This window comes from Hyphopichia burtonii, assembly GCF_001661395.1.
Source record: "Hyphopichia burtonii NRRL Y-1933 unplaced genomic scaffold HYPBUscaffold_5, whole genome shotgun sequence".
NCBI lineage: Eukaryota > Fungi > Ascomycota > Pichiomycetes > Serinales > Debaryomycetaceae > Hyphopichia > Hyphopichia burtonii.
In genome coordinates this window covers 20454-42562 of record NW_017963732.1, presented here as the reverse complement: position 1 = coordinate 42562, position 22109 = coordinate 20454, and the positions used below count along the sequence as shown (strand labels likewise).

The window sequence follows — 22109 nt, the reverse complement described above, 5'->3', positions numbered from 1 at the left end:
CGTCGGGGGTTCTATCAATTGGATACTTGGGGAATGGTGGAAATTTGGCAGTCACTGCGATTTCGCAGTCACTCAAGCCCATATAAATGAGTTCCTGGATTCCCTAGAAACAGCAGCTTGAACGTATATCGATGGATGGATAGATAGATAGATATCTATATCTATATATACATACACATACGCAATGGTGTGTCTAGGTGTTTGGGGTGGTGGTGGATTGCAAAACTAGTGAGGGTTTAGTTAATAGTGTGGTATACATACTAATTAATTTGTGTTGTGATAGAGAAAAAAGAGACTACTAACAATTCTTAGTAGTAGTAGTAATAGTAATATATATATAGTGGGATTTACTATGATGAGAAAAGTGAGGGAATTTTACTTAGTCCCCTTAACAAAGGTGTACTAGTATTTACCAGACTTCTTTTTATTGTGAGTGGGTCCCAAAACGGTAATTAGTGCGTGCCCTTCATTTAGTGCTCAGATGTACATACGCGCTGCGTAAAGCTGGGCACCCTTTCTGATACTGTGAGGGGCTGTACTAGCAGAACACCCTTGTTAAGCGTACCCCATGTGAATAGTTTGGTGTGCGGGTGTTTTGTTTCTTGTTGTTATTTTTTGGTCACGTGCGCGGGTTGGTTGCAAATACATCTATATATACATATATATCAGTAACATTTTAATACACTAGAAAACACATAGCAGTATATACATTGGTCTAATACCATCCGCGGTATTGGGAGGCATCTTGGTATCCTCCGTATTGAGGATACTGTTGGTATCCTCCGTATTGGGTGAATGGTTGTTGAGGATATCCTGGTACACTTGGTTGTTGGAATTGGGGAGTACCTTGACTAGCTTGGGCAGTGGTGTTGGTGGATCCGGCACTGGCTGGTTGTTCTTCTGCGCCTAAAGGTTGGCTTCCAGCTTGTTGTGGAATGACTGGTTGCAGCTGTGGGTATCCGCTGTAGGGGTATGCTCCACGGCTACCAAATTGTGCTGGTTGCCCGTAGTATTGCAGAGCAGCCATGTTGTATCCATTGGCTTGTGCTTGTTGTTGTTGAGGTGTTTGTTGTCCTTGTTGTTGTTGTTGGGCTTGTCCTTGTTGAACTGGTTGTTGTCCTTGACCTGATTGATTGGATCCACTAGCTGATGATCCACTCAGTTGGCCGGCTTGTCCTTGTTGTTGACCGGCTTGTCCTTGTTGTTGACCGGCTTGTTGTTGTTGTTGTTGTTGGGCAGCTGCTTGTTGTTGTGCTACTTGTTGTGGGTGTTGCATACCGTATCCAGTTTGAGTGGCTCCTAAACCAGCTCCATTTCCATAAAATGGAGTGTTATAATAATAGTTATAGTATGGATAGCCAAATGGAGCGCTTGGAACTGCACTGGCAGCTCCTGGTTGTTGTGGTTGTGGTTGGGTTTGGAAGGCGGCAGCGGCTTGTTGTTGTGCAACTAAAGTATTTGGATTAACAATTGGAGAAACAGCAGCGGCAGCAGTAATATCTTGAGGAACTCCACTGGCACTACCTTGACTAGCTGGTTGACCGTATTGACCGTAAGTATTAGTGTGAGCAGCGGCTGGGGAAGCGGCGGCGGCAGCTGCTGCTGCTGCTGCAGCTTGTTGGTTATAAGCAGCAGAGAAATCAAGACCTGGATATCCTGCAAATTGCCCTGGTAAAGTTTGACTAGCTTGTTGAGGATATTGTTGTTGACTTTGTTGGTATTGATTATAGTAATCATATTGTTGTTGAGGTTGTTGAGATTGTTTATTGTATTGATAAGCTTGGTTGTTGTTATTGTTATAACGGTTGTTGTTGTTGTTATTATTATTGTTATACAAGTTATAACGTTGGTTTTGGTTTTGGTTTTGAGATTGTTGTGGGGCTTGAGAAGTAGCTTCTGGTTGAGATTCGGCTTCCTTGACTGGTTCGGCTTCTTTTTCTTCTTCACCTAAAGATAAGGAACCAAATGAAACACCAACTGAATTAACTTGTTGAGAAGAAGCTGGTAAAACAACTTGTGGTTTTGATTCTTCAACAACAGTGGTTGAAGTAACTTCTTCCACAATTGGTTGTTGTTCAGCTTGTTCTTGGACTGGTTCTTCAATTACGGTTTCAGTGACTTGTTCAACAATTGGAGATTGTTGAATAGTTGAATATTCTGGAGATTTAACAATTTCAGATTCTTTAGCAGGAGATTGATTAACTGGTTTTGGATTGACTTTTGGTTTTGGAGTGATTGCTGAAGCCCAGGATCCTTGTTTAGGTTGAGGAATGGCTGCTTCTTTTAATACTGGTTTAGTAGTTTCAGTAGTAGATGATTGAATTGGATTTTCTTCAGTAGAAACAGTGGTAGTAGTGGTAGTTTCTTCAATAACAACTGGTTCGGATTCTTCAACATTACTAGATTCATTAGAAGGTTGAGGTTGTGGTTTTGGTTTTGGTTTATCTTTTGATAATGCAGCGGCCCAAGAATTTGCTATTGGAGGTTGATTTGAATTAGTAGATGCACTCGTTGAAGATGAATCTGGTTGTTTTTTAGAAGGTGTACTGGTAGTGGAAGTACTACCAGCAGTACTGCCATTATTTGATACTTTTTTAGGTCTATTATTATTAAATCTAGAATTTTTATGATTTGCATCTTTATTAAATTTAGATTTAGAATGACCATGTTCATCTTTTATTGGATTAAAAGTAGACCCATTATTATGTATGGAAGTATTGGAAGTATTTATGGCATTAGAATTATTATTATTTGAAGAAGATGAAATATTTGAGTTTATTAAATCATCACTAAACTCTTTATCTTTTCTTTTATTTTTTGGTTCCTTTTTAATTGGTTCCCATTTGGAAACTTTATTATTAACAATTAAATCAATAACAATCTCTAAATCATGATTATTTTCAGTTAATAAACCGGATAAATCGTCCTTTTCCCAATCTGGGAACATTTCTGATAAATTATTTAATTCATTGGATGAAGTTGATGTGCTATTACTATTACTGCTATTGAACCTTTTCAGGTGATTTTTATATTGTTTTCGTTGTGTGGACATCTCGAAGGATTAAAAGATATTTATATATATATAAATAAAAGACGTTATGAATGATAGATTGATTGATTAATCAAAAAAGTTGTAATGAAAAATGAAAATTCAAACTATATAGAAAATTTTTCGTTCTTTCGCTCTCACTTTTTTCGACAAAAGTTCAGCGTTCCTTTTTTTTTCTCTTTTGTTCGTTCAACCAGTTGCCTTTTTGCAGTTGTCCCTGCCGTTATTTGCACTTATTTTTGACAGCTATTTTCTCAACAGCTGTTCAGCTCGATTAAGTGCTGCTTATTGCTAGTATTTCCCCACGGTTTAATGGTTGTCCAGTGATTAACAACTGGAATTCAATCGAAAGGGTTGGGCCCTGGACACTACTTTTTCTATTGTGGCGATTTTTTCCCGCCGTTGTGAAATTTGGTGTCTGGGTGTTTTGTATTTGCAGTAATACTCTACTTATACTACTCTACTTATACTACTCTACTTATACTACTCTACTTATAATACTCTACTTATACTACTCTACTTATACTACTCTACTTATACTACTCTACTTATACTACAAATCTTTTACTTCCATTACCGAAATTGCTTGTATTTTACTTATATTCTACTTATAATCAGTTACTCTACTTATGTTCTAATACTCTGTACTTCTTATGTTCTAATATTCTATACTACTTATGTTTTGATATTCTCTACTATCTATTTCCCGTTCATCTTATTACTCATACAGGTATACCAAGTCTAAATTACTTTCAGTTGTGTGCTTCTCCTCATTAGTCACCAAAGGAAGAACGGCTTCGTTTACAACCCGATCAAACAATTCAAAAATAAGATCTTTCAAATCATCCCCGGTTTGCTTGAAATCAGGATATGCATTCACCTCTAATAATTTCACTTCCAAATCATCATTGACCAAGAAATCAACTCCATATATTTCAACGGCATTTGCTAATGGTTGGAAATTGATCTTGTCAACGCTAGTGGCGGCACGGAATAACTCTCCAGTGATGGTTCGGATCTTATCGTAGACGGTATCTTGTTTATCAAACCCAGCTAATTTCCAAAATGGTACAACTAATGGATGCACTGATTCTTGTAAACAAGTGTTGGTTAAATGGCCATCTAATTTGATTTCATTTTCATTGGCTAAAGGTTTCTCGAATGATGAATCTGAAAATAAAGTTAAAATGTTTTTATAAACGTAAACTTTTAAATTTCCAACACAAACAACGTAAGTTCTTAAATGGAATTTTTTGAAATCATAACCTGATAATAAAAGAGGGTTGGTCTGATATTCTTGGACAATAAAATGACGTAATTGACTTATTATAACTCCATTTTTATCATCATTTTCTTCTTCTTCATCTTCCTCATCTCCTTCAAAAGAGTCAAAAATTGATTGTAGTTGGTCAATAGTATTAAATAATCTTATTCCTTGACCTTTATCAGACATACTTGGTTTTAAAATCCAGGTTTTATTGGTATTTTCAATTTCATCCCGTAATTCGTAAGCGTCGTCTAAAGCATCATCTAAAAATTCAGCATAATCAACTTCTAATTGGTAAGAATTTGGAACTGCATTTTTCAAAGCAGATTCTGGATTTTTAACCGTGAAATGATGGATTGTATTTGCTAAAAAATGTTTTCTAATTAATGCTTTACGATAAATATATGAAGGTATAAAATATTGATTTGGTTTTGATTGAAGAAAATCAATATCAATATCTTCATAATCACCGTAATGGAATATTTTTATATTATTATCAGAATTTAATTTTGTTAAGATGGATTTATCAGTGACAATTTTAAAATTAGAATAGTTCTTGAAAGCCTCCACCAAAGGTTTGTAAATGTATTCATTTTCATTTATAGTGATGAGAAAAATATTATCGAGTTCTTCCTTGTCATCGAGGATAATTTCACCATTTGAAGGTAAAGCAGATTGGAATGAAGCTTTTAAAGGAGTGACACTAACGCCTTTATTTATTAAAACTCGATTATCGGAATGCTCAAGATCCAAAAGACCGTCTTTATAAACTTTTTTGAAATCTGGATTCCAATTATAATGAGTTTGCCCGGTAACTTCATCAATATGAGGTTGATAAATTGAATTCCAACAATTATTATAAATCGGAGCAAATTCTATTTTAGTTTTACCTAATTGAAGATCTTGAACCAATGGAACGTTAATTGAATAGATGTCAGTATTTGAATCCCAATTATTATATAATTTGTTAATTAACTTAACCGATATTTTAGCTGCTTCTTTTAATAAATTATAATCATGATTTAAATTATAATATTCGTAAGATAAGGAAATCGATTTATATCCATGAGTGGCCGCTTCTAAACTTGCCCCCACGGTACCACTTGACAAAATATATAATCTACTTGCATTTTTACCTAAATTAGGACCACTAATTACTAAATCAATTGGTTGGTCAAAAGAATTCAAATGGTAAATTCCCAAATCAGCGCAAGCAGCTGGAGTAGAGTCAACAAGACACCATTCTTGACTAGATTTAAGTTGGGGTTGGGGGTTGGTGAAAGGACCATCAAAAGCATTTACTTGTTGATTTGGAGTAGCGGTAGAATCATTGGTATAGATATAGGAAGGAGTTAAAGATTTACCAGCGAAATGAGCTTTACCAATCCAAGATCTTTGTTGATTTGGAACTACAATAGATAACTTCCAGTCGGTAGAAGAGTTGATCTCGTCAACTAAGTACTTGATATAGGGACTAGCCTTATCATTTAAAGGGCCATCATCATTGGTTAGAAGGATATGCATTTTGGGTGGTGTTATAGAGAATAATTTTTCAGAAAAAATCGAAGAGTTTTTTTACTTCAACACATCTACTACAACTACAAGTACAACAACAACTACGACTACAACAACAACAACAACCACGACTACAAGTACTAGTACATCCACACCCACATCCACTACAATATATATACACCATGTCATTGTTTATGGGGAATAGCTCGCAGTACTCTGTGATGGATGTTAATCCAGAACGAATGAAGATGGCCGAAGTACAATATAATGCCATGGCCGAAACTTTTACTAAATTATTACACACCTGTGAAAGAAAATGTTTAGGACATAAGTATGGAGAAGGAGAATTAAATACCGGAGAAGCATCCTGTATTGATAGATGTGTATCGAAATACGTTCGAGTTAATTATCTTGTGGGAACTGATTTACAACAAAAGGGATTTAATCCATTTTCCAGTATGTCTGAATACAAGTATATAAAAGAAAAACTTAATCTGTAAATAGAAGAATATACAATAAGATGAACTTACGAATAAAAAATTACGGAAATAAATATTTATTTAAACATATTTAATTATTAACTTATAATTGACCTTTAGTGTGGAAGATTTCTAAAGCTTCAGTAATTCTTTTAGACATGGTTTTTTCACCTTCTCTAACCCAAACTCTTGGATCAAAGAATTTTTTGTTTGGTTTATCAGCACCTTCTGGGTTACCAACTTGACTTAAGATGTAATCTTTCTTGTTTAAAACGTAGTCACGGATACCTTCCAAGTAAGCATATTGACAATCGGTATCCAAGTTAACTTTAACAACACCAGATTTAATGGCGGTATCAAATTCTTTTTGAGAAGAACCAGAACCACCGTGGAAAACAAGGAATAATGGTTTGTCATTAGAAGAACCAGATTGTTCTTTGGCGTATTTTTGGTGTTCAGCCAAAATTTCTGGTTTTAATTGAACATTACCTGGTTTGTAAACCCCGTGAACGTTACCAAAGGCAGCGGCAATGGAGAAGTTTGGACCAATTGGACTTAAAGCTTCAAAAACTTTGTAAACAGTTTCAGGTAAGGTGTATAAGGATTCTTTTTGAACGTGTTCGTTATTGACCCCATCTTCTTCACCACCAGTGATACCAATTTCCATTTCCAAGAATTGACCCATTTTATGCATTTTTTCAAAATATTTAACACAAGTAGCAATGTTTTCATCATCGGTTTCTTCAGATAAATCCAACATATGAGAAGAGAAAAGAGGTTCACCGGTTTTAGCAAAGAATTCTTCATCGGCTTTAATCATACCATCAAACCATGGTAACAATTTTTTAGCACAGTGATCAGTATGTAAAACAACTGGAATACCGTAGGCTGGAGCAATGGCTCTAATGTAATGAGCAGCAGCAATTGAACCTTGGATAGAAGCAGATTGACCGTCATTAGAAACACCTTTACCAGCAAAGTAAGCAGCACCCCCGTTAGAGGTTTGTAAGATGATTGGAGACTTGTTATCTCTAGCAGCTTCTAAAGCAGCAACAACAGTAGAAGAAGAAGTAACGTTAATGGCTGGAATAGCAAAACCTTTGGCTTGAGCGTATAAGAACAATTGACGAACGTCATCCCCGTAGATAACACCGGATTTTCTAGATAAATTTAAAGACATGATTATGTAATAGAGCAGTAGTAAATAAAAGTAGTGATACTAAAGAACCAATTGAGTCAATAAAGGGGAAAATGTCAATGCTTAAATATAATTTCAAAAAGTGAAAAATCCCGTTCAACCTTTTGAGCAAAGCGGAGGTTTTTTTTTTTACTTTTGTTAGGCATTTTGTTATTTGCTTTGGAAAAAAAAAGTGCTGTTAACTTGTTTGTGTTTGAGAATGGACTGATTCAGTCACCTGACTTACCAATTTACTTGCTTTGCACCCCAAGAACTCACCGGGAGTATCTCGACTCATGATCTCTGCTCTGCCCACCGTCCATCATCTGCCACTGGTGATCCATTGCCAGTGGACGTTGCTTTGCTCATGGGTCGGGTATGATATCATTGAGTGAAGACGGACTGCACAGAAAAGTCCGAGCGAACACAATTAGTGAAGGATCACAATCTTCCGGTTGGAATTCATCAGTTGATAATCACACAATTACATCAGGTGTCCAGCTGGTGTCCATTGGTGTTCGACTGGTTGAATGGGTAGGAGGTGTCCGCACGTGAGGGCCAGCGTAGGGGTGATGTCGGTCAGTGGGCCAGATAAGAGGTGATGGCCGCTGCACGTGACGCCCCGGCCGGTGCCGGGGCCTTAGTCCCGTCGGACTGGGCCTGTCCCGGAGGTGTACGGATGCTGTTGGTTTGATGTACGGGTGTTGACCGGGTGCTGTACGGGTTTGTACATTTTTACAAAATGAACCATCACCAAGTTCATTCTACCCTTTATTCTACGATAATGTTGGTTACCCAAATAGACGGGTTGAGCTATCTCAAGTTCGATCCCTCGTCAAAGGATCAATTCACCCAGATATCCGAGATCATCGCACAGCACTTACTGGAACCATACTCTATATACGTCTACTGGTATTTTTTAAATAAGTGGCCCCAGTACTGTTTTATAGTGAAGGATGAATTGGTTGACCAAGATAAAATCATTGGGGTTATAATATCGAAATGCGAACCCCATAACAACGTTAGAATAAGAGGATACATTGGAATGCTAGTCATCGATCCAACTTATAGAAATCGGAAAATTGCTTCTAATCTAGTTAATTTGTCAATTGAAAAAATGATTGAATATGATAATATCGACGAAATCATGTTGGAAACTGAAGTGATTAATCTTGGTGCTTTGAAACTATATGAATCCTTAGGGTTCATGAGAACCAAACGATTATACCGTTATTATCTTAATACCCATGATGCCTTTAGGCTAATCTTACCAATTCTGGATAAATCGGGCTGTAGACTAGCCTTCTTGAGTCCGTTAAGTGTGTGAGGTAAAAAAACAAAAAAAAAAAATGTACGGGTGTGTGTAAGTGAAGAAAATAGGGTAATAAAATAATAGACAAATTTTTTATACTGTAGCGTTATCTTGTCCTTCAACCATGACTCTAGATTCATACTCTATTGAGGTGATATCCAAGTTTAAACAGGCGCTTGCCGATAAAGAGAGTATACTGGATGGACTCCATCCAAAAGTGGTGGAATACGATGGAGAAACTCATTTGGTCTTAACCAATGAAGTAATTGAAAAATCAACTAGAGAAAATAAAAGAAAATGGTCGGACTACTATAATAGTAATAAAAGGAAAAAAATCGATCAAGAAGAAAGCGAAGAAGAAATTAGTGAGTCAGAATCAGAAATTGATGAAAACCCATTAAAAGATTTAAAATTAGCTGAAATTCTTACTCCGTTATCTCATCCTCTGGAGATTATCAGCCATCCAGCAATCCTGAAAATATTTAAATCAAACACTTATAATAAATTATCAAAAGAATTAATTGATTTAATTGAAATCGAACAAAATAATTTAAATTGGCTTAATAAATTATTACAAGTTTTAAATGGTGAAGATTGGTTTTATCTTTTAGAAGATCAATTAGGTTTAAATCAGTACGATCATGGCTTAACCGATGAAAAAATTGACGAAATTGATCCAAATAAAAGAATTACTAGAAATGACGATTCTTCCACCGATTCAAATAGTCAAGATCCCTTCTTTGCTTTACCTAAAACTTTGAAAACTTATGAATCTCACCAAAATCAATCAATTGATGACGAAAATGATGATTTATCCAATATCAAAGAAGATTTAATTAATTACCTACAAGTTGGTATCCAACGTCAACACGAATACATCAAAACTTTATCTCAAATTAGAAATGGTCTTGTTAAAGTTGATCGTTATAGACAAGATTTATTTAAATGGGGTAAAGAAATGCATGATAAAAAAAGTAGTTAATGTTCAATTCTTAGTTGTATTATAATAAACATATAATGTTCTGTATTGCTGTACTGTATTACTGTACTGTATTACTGTTCTGAATGTACTGTATTACTGTTCTGAATGTTCTGTATTACTCAAAGATGTGCACCCGTGCACCTTGCGCTCACACTTACATAATCGACACGTCTTACGCGTTTGAAAAATTCCCGTCCAAAATTTATTTAAGTTTCGTCCTCTTCTTCTTTTCTTCTTCTTCATCTCTTTTCCATATCCAAAATGCTTGAAGGTAAATTCGACGAAGCTAGTCTTTTAAAAAAAATCGTGGACTCAGTCAAAGACTGTGTCAAATTATGTAATTTCAATTGTACTGAACACGGTATCACCGTTCAAGCAGTTGATGATTCAAGAGTTTTATTGGTTTCTCTTTTAGTTGGTCAATCTGCTTTCACCGATTATAGATGTGATAGAGATATCACTTTGGGTATTGACTTGGATAGTTTCTCCAAAATTATAAAATGTGGTAATAATGAAGATTATTTAACTTTATTAGCTGAAGATTCTCCTGATAGTGTTATGACTATTTTTGAAGATAAAAAAAAGGAAAGAGTCAGTGAATATTCTTTAAAATTAATGGATATCGATTCTGAATTCTTGAAAATTGATGATATGGATTATGATGGGGTTATAAATATGCCTTCAAGTGAATTTGCTAAAATTGTTCGTGATTTGAAAAATTTGAGTGAATCCTTAAATATCTTGGTTACCAAAGAATCAGTTAAATTCACCTCTGAAGGTGAATCTGGTACCGGTTCCGTGGTTTTGAAACCTTATACTGATGTTGATCACCCGGAAGAATCAATTAAAGTTAATTTAGAACAACCAGTTGATTTAACCTTTGGTTTAAAATATTTATCCGATATCATTAAAGCTACCGCTTTGTCTTCAACCATAACCATCAAATTGGCTGATAAAACTCCTGCCTTATTTGAATATAAATTAGATGCCGGTGGTTACTTAAGATTCTACTTGGCTCCAAAATTCGATGAAGAAGATTAAGTCTTTTCATTTCTTTTCTATTCGTTACATTTTTTTTGTATTACTTCCCTTTTTTAATACTTATACTTCTTTGGTGTCCAACATCTCTGATATTCACTTCTTTGATGTCCAACATCTCTGATATTCACTTCTTTGGTGTATAACATCTCTGATATTCACTTCTTTCCTATAATATATACTCTGGGGTTTCACCGGTAATGTAGTTGTGTGCAGTTTTTTCAGGGGGAACGTTAGTGTGCGAAATAAATATAATTTTTATCAATGGCAAAACTGAAACTAACTTCTATTTAACTACTTCTTTAATACATCATCTGGGTTTTATGAGGCACTGTTAAATGGTCTTGTCCTTGGTTCATTGGTTCATTGATCGTTGTTAAAAGTTTGTTTGTTTTGCTTGTATTTTTTGTATTTCATTGGGTCCTTTTCCTGTCTCAGATTACTTCCCCAGATTGCTTATTATCTATTCCTACCATTGAGTTATGCTGTCGGCTAATGCTATCCTGCCGGCACTGCTTTCATATTTGACTGTTCATAATTCTCATAATGGTGATAGCATAAGAATCCCAAAACCAATTCGGTTTCATACCCTACCTCATTTTAAAGAATACCTTTTGGAATCTTTCACTCAGTACATTGCTGGAGATGTTGAAAACCTATTCTTATTGACCTCCTTTGGTATAAAGTTAAATTTCAATATGATCGATGAATTAAGTGATGTTTATGTGTTTGATAAGCGATTATTTTCATTGGATTTCGAAAAATCCATCCTTAAATCGTATCTTGGTCAAAATGAATCAGATTTACAAATCTTAATCCCTAAAGAATCTCTGATTTCCCAGGTTTCTCCCCATCATAATATAAAGAAAATGACTAGTAATTTGAAAATCAATGAAGGTTGGTCAAAAGCAATTCTTCAAAATTGTTTTTCAATTGATGAACACATAAAATCAATTATTAAACAGATTAATACCATCTTTAAATCTCTTAATATCATTTTCCAGTTTGGAACTAATTTCGTTAGTGGAGTTGAAAAAAATTTTAACCATTACTTCTCTTATATTAAACTATTAAGCATGAAGACTCTACATAAATCATGGCAAGAGTATTATAAAACCTTGAAATCATTTCCCAAATTTAGTTTCAAATCTGGTGAACAAATTACTCTCCATGAATACCTTGGTTATGAAATTCTTCAAGAAAAAAGTGATTTCATTAAGAATACCTTACCTTTAGTTGTCAATAAGTTTAATGAAATGTCAGGTTCCATCAATAATATTAATGATGTTAAAATTGACATAGATTCCAAAATTGAAAATTTGCGTAATGACTCAATACTGATATTCAAAGATTATGAGGTTTCCAATGCCCTGATCATTAATGAAACAATAGAATTGTCGAAAGATATTTCAAAAGACCTAGAAAACTTACAGACAAGCAACTTAAATTCTTTAACGGATATTTATAATGATCATGGTAAATTTAAATCCCCGAAATTATTTAAAAATGCATCTTACCTTTATGATTTTCTTCAAAAGAGTTACGAGTTTAAATTGAAACTAGTTCATCAATGTCTCTCAATTTTTCAAACTATTGCTACTTTACAAATGAGAGTTGTTAATATCAAATCGGATATAAAACTACTAACTGCACCTACTTCCAACTCCGATAATCAAGTGTCTTATGAAACAATTAATAAAATTAAATCTGCAGAAGACTATCTTTCACTCACCATCGACCTCCCTTTACTCTTTGGTTTCATCATAATAGAAAATAGACGTCAGTTTGAATGGTCTGACTTTTATTCCAAAGGTATCGTGAATACAATTTCTGAACAATTATCAATCATAATTGATCATGAAAAACAATTTCAAAAGTTATGGTTGAAAAAGTTTAATAACTTCATTAATTTCATTACTGCAAATAATTCAGAAATACTTCTACCCACAATTGACGTGACATTACTCAATAATCGAAAATCAAATTTGTTAGGCTTCGAATTAGAACGAGAAGATATTTTAAATTATATTAATTTGATTAAAGATTACAATTCTCCTAGCAGCACGAAGTTTATCGAAATATTGGAGAAAAATTTCAAAGATTTGGTCAAGTCCACTGATAATATGCAGCAAGTTACTAAGTTGGTAACTTCATTGAGTTCATATACTTCTCCAAACAGTAACCAGTTAGAATCTTCTAAAGTACGAATTAATGATGATGTTGATCTAGATGTCGTTAAGGGGCTAAAGAACCGAATCAAAAAACTTGAGAACTTATTGCATCAACAACAATATAAAAATATCAGTAACTGGCCAGTTATCAAATCTCAGGATAAAGCTGATAATACTAAGATGAGTTTGATTGTCGATCCAAATATGAAACCCAAAAATCAAAAGTCATCTTCAAATGACCCAACTCTGTTATTACAAAGACGTCACACTTCTTCTTCTCCAAGACTGAACGGGCTGCAAGAATCGAAGTTCTTGGACGCATCAACAACCATTGATAAGCATTTGGATAATATACGGCTTCGTAAAGAAAATTCGGAGCTTTTAGAGCATAATAACAAATTAATGAAGAAGAAACAATCAGATGACGAACTCATCAAAGATTTAAGAGATGAGATATTTTCAATTAAAACCCAAGATGAAAACTATAGAAATGAAATCAATAATACTCTTTTGCAGAAAGATGCAGAAATTTCTCACCTCAAGGAATCACTAGATAAACTAACAAGAGATAAAGATGATGAAATTGCTAATTTAAAAAAGCAGCTACTCGACAAAGATAAAACGATACGTAATTTGAAGCCTCTAAGCGAGGACAATAAGCAAATAGATGAGTTGAAGTCCAAAGTTAATAACCTTACGACCGAACTTAATGATTCTAATAATATGAAGATTGATTTATTATCCAACATGTCTGCAAAGGAATCCGAATTTGTTCAAGAAAGAAATATCTTTGATAATGAAATCAAATCTTTGAAAGCTAAATATGATGAATTGCAAGATGATTACGAAAATTTGATGGAGTTAACACAAGCAAAAGAAAAACACAATCAAAATATAATTGATGAATTAGATAATGTTATTGTCGATTTATTCAAGAAAATTAAGGTTTTAGTTGATAACAACTTTGAATTTTTCCTTGAATTTTGCTTCGTTTTGGAGAGCATGGGTTTATTATTGGTTAAACAAATCGATGAAACTTCGAACAAAAATGAATTCAAAATTATTCGTGTTAAAGGATTGAAGTCAAAGAAAGGTAATCAAAATGAGGAGGATTCATCTATTATTCAACAAGAAACTAAGATTCATTCGAAAATTTTAGATGAGATTACGTCAGCTAAGACTTGGTGTGACAGTATCACTAGTGAAGACTTATTGAATGTTGAAGAATCAGCTGCGGTTAAGTCCCTCTCAACCACTAGAAGCGGCGTCAATGAAACTGAATCGGATGATGATTATAATAGATCCATTGAGATTTCTCAGAAGCTTATATCCACATTCAATGATTTCTTCACCACCACCTGCAATCCATTCGATGAATTTATCAGAATTATTTCTTTTAAAGATAGTGTTCATTTAAAATCCCAAGAAGCTGTCAGTGAAGATGATCCTGTGAATCATAAATTTTTCCTCAACGCTATAAGTAAACGTTTCCGTGATGTTGAAGGGTTTGCTAAAAAGCTAACTAAAGAAAATAAGTCGAAAATTATGGAGATGAACAAGTTACTCAATAAGACGAATAGTAAAATAACGATTAATAATTTCCAGAAAGGAGATTTAGTTTTATTTTTACCTACCCGTATAGAAAGAGGAAGTGAATTTACCCAGGTAAAAGAGAATGAGATTCAACCCTGGGCAGCATTTAATATTGGAGCACCTCATTATTTCTTGAAAATGGATCAAGATATTAGCCATCGGGAGTGGATGGTGGGGAAAGTAGCCAATATTAAGGAATCTAATGTAACTCATGAAAATCTTAATGACAAAGAAGCTAATCCATTTCAATTAAGTGTTGGTGTTACATGGTTTTTAATCGAAGCTGAAGAAACTACGAATTAATTATAAAATAAATAAATATATAATATTTAATGACAAGTTTAGGCAGGGGCATTATTAAATAAGTAAGAAACACTTTCACCGTTATGTAATCTTCTTATTGCTTCAGCCAAAGTTGGACTTATATCCAATTTTTCTAATTTTGGACAACGTTTTAATTTATCTTGTAAAGGCATAGTGTTTGTACAAATGATCTTATCTAATTTAGAATTATTAAGTTTTTCAATAGCATTGGAGGAGAAAATACCATGAGTGACAATAGCAACTACTTTTTGAGCACCATTAGTTAGTAATACATCTGCTGCTTTACATAAGGTTCCACAAGTATCAGCCATATCATCAATTAATAAACAAACCTTATTAGAAACATCCCCTACAAGGACCATTTTAGAAACTTCATTTGCCTTTTGTCTTTCTTTATGAATCAATGCAAAGTTAACGTCAAGTTTATCAGCAATTGAAGCAACTCTTTTGGCACCACCAGCATCAGGCGAAACAATTGTTAATTCACTGTCTGAATAATTATCTTTAACATATCTTAAAACGGAAGGTTCAGCATATAAGTTATCAACCGGTGCTCTGAAAAACCCTTGAATTTGTGAAGCATGTAAATCCATAGTTATGACATGATTACAGCCAGCTGTTTGTAATAAGTTTGCAACCAACTTTGCGGTTATAGGAGCTCTTGATTTATCCTTCTTATCTTGTCTAGCGTATGGGAATGTTGGAATAACTGCAGTAATTCGTCTAGCACTGGCTATTTTGCAAGCATTTATTATAATCATAAGTTCCATTAAAAAATCATTGATCTCTTGTTCCCCACACCCGGTTTGGATCACGTATACATCTTCATCTCTTACAGATTCACCAATAGCAACTGCTGTTTCGCTATTAGTATATTGAAATGCCCCAACTTTTGCCAATGGCATCCCAAGTCTTTCTGCGATCAAGTTGGACAACTCAGGATGGGAATTTCCTGTTATTAGTTTGATAGAATTTTGCGTTGCATGCATTCTTGTCGTTACAATCAAGTATACCTAGCTATGATAATCTTCTTATCTACAACAGAAGAGTATCAAATCCACGTTCATGAAGATTTAAAGAAGAAGCGAAAAAAAAAATTAAAAAAATTGATGACCTGTATATAAATCTACTAACTAAAGTTTTTTTGCAATATCATCTAAAATGTATTTAGCTTCTCTTTGACCACTGAACCAACCACCATGGGCACACCCGTTGGCGGAACCGTCTACTGTTTCGGAGCCAGCGAACCTGATTTTGTTGCTCAAGCCTTTGGCGAAAAGATTGGTGAGCGTTTCGGAGTCAGGACACCCAACTTTAGAAGTACAGTAAGCACCACGAGCCCAAATATCATTATTCCAAGAGGTGTGTAAGATATTAATTGGTTGTGGAGGGACTTTGGCATTTGAAATTTGAGCAATTACTGGTTGGAAAAGTTGCCAAATTCTTTCATTTTTCGTTTTAGGGTCAAAATTTTCAATAGTGGAAGATAATGGGTTTTGGGTTAGGGCAACAAGAGCAGGCACTCCGGAATTTGCTTGGTAGTTGATAAGTATAGTTGGATAATCCCAAGGTTGAGGATCATTTGGATTTTTCGGTTCTTGTTTTGATAACGCATAGAAGCGGTCAACAGTCTCTGACCAAAAGCATTCACTGAATTCAAAAACTACTTTCCCAAGAGACCCTGCTTCGAAATAGTGACTCAATTTTTTGAAATCACCAGGCAATTCAGGAACCCATTTTATATAAGAGGGATCATTTGGATCATCAATCGAATAAAGACTCCGTGGTAGCGTCAGAACAACGTAATCACAACTGAACGAATCATTTCCAGTATGGATATTAATAATGTCATTCGAATAATCAATGCACTTAACCGAGGTGTTCAATTTGATATTAGTGGTTTCAAATTTGTCCGGTAACTCATTCATTTCATTTTGAATTACTTTTGAATAACCAGACTTAACCAAAACATTTCTTCCCAAATGACCGTCTTCATCAAATACAAATTTTGCAGAAAGATTGTCCCAAGACTCTCCGTGCCAAAGTTCTCCAAAAATTCTTATTGTTGCAATTGCCTTTCCCCATCGGTCTGGGTCAATCAAGTCATGTTTCTTTTCATAATACTCTTGACAAATTTGTTTCAAAGAAATGTCTGGCTTATTTGGGTCTTTCAGATAACTAAGACTAATATAGCAGATTATTTCATCAGTAATGTGCTCAAATTTCCAACTTGGAACAGTTTTATCATCTTTATCAAAGTACACCAGTTCCCCATCATCAAAATAGTAATCGATATTCCCCAACTCCCGGGCCTTGTCAAACAATGGGTTCGCTAAAGCATCGTGAAACCATGAAGCTCCCAAATCATAAGTTACATGAGGGAAGTTTTCTGATTTCACCGATTTCAATCTTCCTCCAATACAATTTCTTGCTTCAAGGATTAAAATATTGTTGACACCTCCACGGTAGAGATCAATGGCAGTCTTGATCCCAGAGATTCCAGCTCCAATAATAATCACTTCGTATTTGCCGGTCATCTTGCCGTTACAAACTCTTTCCATCTTCTACATCTTTCAACCTTCTTATACTTAGCAATACTCTTCTTTATCGCAACCTGCCGTTTAAAGTAATTCGTTGCGACCAAACTTCATAAAAACCTCCGTACATTTCATGAGTCAGGGGAGCGCGATGGTACACCCGTACATTTCAATAAGTCAAAAAGACAAAGAAAACGACAAAATGCACAGCACTTGCATATAGCGAACATTTTTTAAAACCCTGCAAAAATATGTCGACATTGTCCCAGTCAATAGCCATAAAGAGATTTCTCATTACCTAAAAGGAACAGTGGTAAAACCGTCTAAAGGCAATTTCTTCTTTACTAAACCCATACAATGGTGTAGCAAAATTAGCATAATTTACAGAAAACAAGCTTTTTAAAACATGAAATAAGGAAAAAAATAATGTCAATTATAATTAAAAAAAAAATTAATTATATAAAGCATCTAGCAAGGAAACTAATATATAGATGTAATTTACTGAATAAAAGAACAAGATAAAAAAGCATAAGCAGATCAAAAAAAAAAAGAGAGAGAGAGAGAAAGTTTTGATGAAATAGACTATGACCAATGACAGATAAAATAAAAGGCTAGATGAGGAGATGCAAAAAAATTATAATTCGAATTGCAGACAGTTAAGAAACTTGAAGAAAACAAAAATCAAGGACGAACGAAGAGAAACAAAAAAAATGGAAAGGGATAAAAACAAGACATGATAGATAAAAAATAAAAGGGTTTAATAAAAAAAAAAGCTGTGAAAAAGGGTATGGGAAAGGTATGAAAGGTATGAAAGAGGTCAGATATAACTCAAAATATCTAGTTGGATTGCGATTAAAAATAATCACAATAAATCACTTAAGCCGACTATTTCACCTAGAAGACTAAGATATTCTTGTATGAACGAATTGAAAACCCACCAATTACCAAAACTATTTTTATTATCTTGAGAAGATTGGGAACTAATTTGTTGTTGTTGTTTGATGAAAATGTACTTTAGTAAGTCATTCAAGATGAAATTAATATAATTATTATAGACTAAAATTGGATATTTTGATTTAAAATTTTCTGATAATAATTTGGTATCAATTAAATAAATTAAAGAATTTAATTTTTTCAATTCTTTTGCTGAAAGAATCATTGAATCTTTATGAATTTCATCAGCAATATCCGACTCAATTTCATTACCTATAGTTTCATTATCATTTGTTAAAAAGTTTAATAAATCCTTTTTGAAAAAATTATCAATTAAATTAATTTCTTGATTGATAAAATACAGAGAAATTGATGATTTTAGTTCATTATTCAAAGTTGGATCAAAATTATATCCAATTAAAGTATAGATTAAATCACTTGATAAAATATTTTTAAAATTCATGTTGAATGGATCTTGATAATGATCTTCAATTCTATTTGAAGTTAATGTGGCTGAACTTGATGAAACTGAAGATCTTCCCAGAAGATCATCAGAAACGGACGAATTTCTTGAATTATCATAAGGTTTTTTACTCATATTTGCATCAACGAAAAAATTTTCAATATCAACCGCCATTGCAGATTTATTAACTGAATTATCTTTTATAATTAATTTTATAAAAGTAATCAATAAATCATTTAAATTAATTAATTTTTTCAAAATAAGTAAAAAAATTGATGAATTTTTATGACTGAATACTTCATTTTCATCAATTCTTGATAATTCACCTTCTAAATTACTAATTAGATATAATAAATTATATCTTAAATTCTTCAAAAAATTAATTTCTGTTGATGATTTAATTAATAATAAATATGGTAAAAGTTCAATTATTATAATTAAATATAAATTAAGATCAACATTTTGATGTTCTTCAGAAATTTCTCCATCATTGCTCTCACTGCTAATTGCAACTGATTCAACTAATGGATGAATTATTCTACTAAATAAATTTTTAAGTAAACTGTCCTTTTCCAACATATTCACATTATTCAAAAAAACATCTTCAATAGTAACAAAAGTTATATTATATTGACTTAACTTGGAATAAATTTTAAATTTGGCAAGATCAAACCAATTTGAATTTGGATCTCCAGATTTATTATGATCATTTATAGTTGATAAAACGGTAAATTCAATATTACTTGGGAATTTATTAGTTGATTGAATAAATGATAATTCAGGACTGACAATTGATTCCAGTTGATTAGTATCATCAAAACTTCTTTTTCTTCTTGAACTTGAAACAGAAATTCTCGATGATTTTCTTCTATGGTGGCTATGATGATGAAGATGAGGATGTTGTTGTTGTTGTTGTTGTTGTTGTTTACGTTGTCCATTAAAGATATCATTTAAATCAAGTAATTCATTATTATTACATAAATCTTTAACTTCTTCATTAACAATGTTATCATTCCAAATGACTCCCAAATAATTATATTTAGATTCCCCTCTACTTCCTAATCTTTTAATCATTAAATTAGGATAAACTAATTTAATAAGTTTCCCTAATTTTGATTGACCTAAAATTAATTTTTGTTGTTCATTAGTTGTATTTGAAGAACTTGGATATTGCAAAATTAATTTTTGACATATAATATAATATGTTTTATAAATTGATAATCTTGGAATTGTATAATTTTGGGGTTCATCTGGAGAATTCATTGGAATTTGAATTAAAATATCAAATAAAATTTTAATAGCCAAAAAAGTTCTTAATAATTCATGATAATTAATATTCATTAATTTATTTTCTTTATTAATTAAATTTGGATAAAAATTTCCTAATGAATCTGGTTTTTTGAAGACATTTAATAATTGATTAATTACATCAACTGATGCATTTGGAATTGTGGAATTAATTAAAGTTTTATCAATTTTTTGAGGAAGGGTGATTTGCATTAATGATGCTAATTTATCATTATTATATAATAAATTATAAAAATCATCAATTGGTAATGGGAAATTTAATTTGTATAAAATGGTCAATAAATAATTATTGATATTTGATCCATCAACTGATGCTAAATTCATAATTAATTCATTTATAATATTAGCAGTTGATTGTGGTGGAGGTGCTGGTGGCAAGGTTGGTGGTAATGCTGATCCATATCTTTTAGGATCGGTTATCACCGAGGGAGATGCAAAACTATTGGTATTACCTAAAGATGAAGTACCTAAATTAGACGTTGGTCCTTGATTATCATTAAGATTAATAAAGTTAAAATGAGATGAGATTGATAAATTATTTTTTGAATGTTTATATTTATTTGGTTCATAATAATTGGGGTGAGTAGTATTTGAAGTTGAATGAGATGAAATTCTTGGATAAGTGAATGACTGATAAAGATTTGATTCTAACATTGAATTCCCACCAGAATTATTATTGTTATTATTATTATTGAAAGATGATGTAAATGCATAAGGAGGATCTGAAGATGACGATCCATAAACAGAATTTTGATAATGACTTGGATAAAAAAATGAAGTTGATGCAGAAGCTGGATTTGATGGAATACTGTTATGATGATTATGGGAAGGTTCAATAAAACTATTAGCTGCAGTAGCAATAGTTGGATGATGATTATTATGAAGAAGACTACTTCCAATACCAGGATTATTATTTGAAGAAGAATTACCAATACCACTAGCAGTAGTTGAGGAAGAAAGAGGATGAGGAAGTGAAGCAAGAGTGGAAGAAGCTGACATATGACCAGTGGCAGAAGAAGAATTATTATTTGAAGAAGAAGGTACGGCTAATTCAGCAGAAGTATGAGTGGTATTGAGAGCAGTTGTTGGAGCAGCTGTTGAAGTTGATAAAGGTTGTCTTACTGGAGAAGCACGAGCACTTTGAGAAAGAGATGGACCAACTGAAGAAGGAGCTGATAATTGTTGTGGAGCCGACAAAGAATGAGAATGATGAATAGTTGTATGTTGTTGTGATGAAGGGGCTTGTTGATTTGATTGTGGTTGCAGAGTTTGTTGTTCATGTTGCAGTTGTTGTTGAGAAGAGTTTTGGTTGGGTGGGAAACTATAATTTAAAGGGTTATATGGGTCCTCGTTATCATAGATTGATTCATCAATGGTTGGAGAAGCGTTTGAATGTTGGGTATGAGTATTTGGAACAGTATGAGGAGGAGGATTTTGATTATTTGATTGTTGGGGAGTGGTTGAAGTTGTTGAATCAGAAAAATAATAACCAGCATTCAGTAAAGAAGATTTCTGTCGCTTATGAGGATAAGCTGTAGCAGGAGGTTTATTTGACATGTCGAAATATATTTTTTGTTGTTGAATCAAAGTAATGATGAAGAATAAAGTTTTTTACTGTCTTTTCCAAAAGAAAAAGAAAAGAAAAAAGAAGTTATTTTTTGAATTAATTTTCCACTTATGATTGATCTACTCAATTGATGAAAATCAATGAAAGAACAGGATTGAAAATGAAGTAATTAAAACAAAAAAAAAACTAGGAAAAAAAAAAACAAAAACTGACAAAAAATGGATGAATGAAGCAAAAAGGTAAAAAATAAAAAGATATAAGATAGACCAAAAATCAAACCAAAAAGATAATCCGACGAAATGAAATAAGAAAGGGTAGGAAAATTTAGAAAGAAAGGGGGAAGGGCGGGTGAGAACGATTAATATGAAAGCATTTACTTTATTGAAGTTTTTCA

At 33.1% G+C, this 22109-nt stretch overlaps 11 protein-coding genes across 11 annotated transcripts; 5 read left to right on the top strand and 6 right to left on the bottom strand.

The window, feature by feature from the left end:
• Nucleotides 1-328: 328 nt before the first annotated feature.
• On the bottom strand, nt 329-3052 carry HYPBUDRAFT_241613 (DNA damage-responsive RNA polymerase-degradation factor; the record flags this gene model as incomplete). Its single annotated transcript, XM_020223279.1, has 1 exon — nt 329-3052. The coding sequence occupies one exon, from the start codon at nt 3050-3052 to the stop codon at nt 716-718; it is 2337 nt and encodes a 778-aa protein (XP_020075348.1). The 3' UTR covers nt 329-715.
• Nucleotides 3053-3634: 582 nt separating this feature from the next.
• On the bottom strand, nt 3635-6048 carry HYPBUDRAFT_241611 (putative tubulin tyrosine ligase). Its single transcript, XM_020223278.1, has one exon. It carries the CDS (start codon nt 5838-5840, stop codon nt 3768-3770), a length of 2073 nt encoding a protein of 690 aa, XP_020075347.1. The 5' UTR covers nt 5841-6048; the 3' UTR covers nt 3635-3767.
• On the top strand, nt 5917-6331 carry TIM12 (Tim12p; the record flags this gene model as incomplete). The annotated part of the gene is made up of 1 exon (XM_020219745.1): nt 5917-6331. Exon 1 carries the CDS (start codon nt 6014-6016, stop codon nt 6329-6331), a length of 318 nt encoding a protein of 105 aa, XP_020075346.1. The 5' UTR covers nt 5917-6013.
• An 82-nt stretch (nt 6332-6413) lies between these two features.
• Nucleotides 6414-7490, bottom strand: FBA1 (fructose-bisphosphate aldolase; the record flags this gene model as incomplete). Its single annotated transcript, XM_020218772.1, has 1 exon — nt 6414-7490. The coding sequence occupies one exon, from the start codon at nt 7488-7490 to the stop codon at nt 6414-6416; it is 1077 nt and encodes a 358-aa protein (XP_020075345.1).
• Nucleotides 7491-8271: 781 nt separating this feature from the next.
• HYPBUDRAFT_6690 (peptide alpha-N-acetyltransferase) lies at nt 8272-8814 on the top strand (the record flags this gene model as incomplete). Its single annotated transcript, XM_020223599.1, has 1 exon — nt 8272-8814. One exon carries the CDS (start codon nt 8272-8274, stop codon nt 8812-8814), a length of 543 nt encoding a protein of 180 aa, XP_020075344.1.
• A 101-nt stretch (nt 8815-8915) lies between these two features.
• HYPBUDRAFT_167274 (uncharacterized protein) lies at nt 8916-9781 on the top strand (the record flags this gene model as incomplete). The annotated part of the gene is made up of 1 exon (XM_020222763.1): nt 8916-9781. Exon 1 carries the CDS (start codon nt 8924-8926, stop codon nt 9779-9781), a length of 858 nt encoding a protein of 285 aa, XP_020075343.1. The 5' UTR covers nt 8916-8923.
• A 261-nt stretch (nt 9782-10042) lies between these two features.
• POL30 (proliferating cell nuclear antigen) lies at nt 10043-10822 on the top strand (the record flags this gene model as incomplete). Its single annotated transcript, XM_020220184.1, has 1 exon — nt 10043-10822. The coding sequence occupies one exon, from the start codon at nt 10043-10045 to the stop codon at nt 10820-10822; it is 780 nt and encodes a 259-aa protein (XP_020075342.1).
• Nucleotides 10823-11133: 311 nt separating this feature from the next.
• Nucleotides 11134-14946, top strand: HYPBUDRAFT_125482 (autophagy protein). The gene has a single exon (XM_020219337.1). It carries the CDS (start codon nt 11302-11304, stop codon nt 14884-14886), a length of 3585 nt encoding a protein of 1194 aa, XP_020075341.1. The 5' UTR covers nt 11134-11301; the 3' UTR covers nt 14887-14946.
• HYPBUDRAFT_167271 (ribose phosphate diphosphokinase subunit) lies at nt 14925-15896 on the bottom strand (the record flags this gene model as incomplete). Its single annotated transcript, XM_020222762.1, has 1 exon — nt 14925-15896. The coding sequence occupies one exon, from the start codon at nt 15894-15896 to the stop codon at nt 14925-14927; it is 972 nt and encodes a 323-aa protein (XP_020075340.1).
• A 122-nt stretch (nt 15897-16018) lies between these two features.
• Nucleotides 16019-17465, bottom strand: HYPBUDRAFT_153206 (polyamine oxidase). Its single transcript, XM_020221421.1, has one exon. It carries the CDS (start codon nt 17442-17444, stop codon nt 16041-16043), a length of 1404 nt encoding a protein of 467 aa, XP_020075339.1. The 5' UTR covers nt 17445-17465; the 3' UTR covers nt 16019-16040.
• An 841-nt stretch (nt 17466-18306) lies between these two features.
• Nucleotides 18307-21705, bottom strand: RFX2 (Rfx2p; the record flags this gene model as incomplete). The annotated part of the gene is made up of 1 exon (XM_020220183.1): nt 18307-21705. The coding sequence occupies one exon, from the start codon at nt 21703-21705 to the stop codon at nt 18307-18309; it is 3399 nt and encodes a 1132-aa protein (XP_020075338.1).
• Nucleotides 21706-22109: the final 404 nt, after the last annotated feature.

Coding starts and splice junctions, on each gene's coding strand:
- HYPBUDRAFT_241611 (XM_020223278.1), bottom strand. CDS start 5,840: ATGCATATCCTTCTAACCAATGATGATGGCCCTTTAAATGATAAGGCT.
- HYPBUDRAFT_125482 (XM_020219337.1), top strand. CDS start 11,302: ATGCTGTCGGCTAATGCTATCCTGCCGGCACTGCTTTCATATTTGACT.
- HYPBUDRAFT_153206 (XM_020221421.1), bottom strand. CDS start 17,444: ATGACCGGCAAATACGAAGTGATTATTATTGGAGCTGGAATCTCTGGG.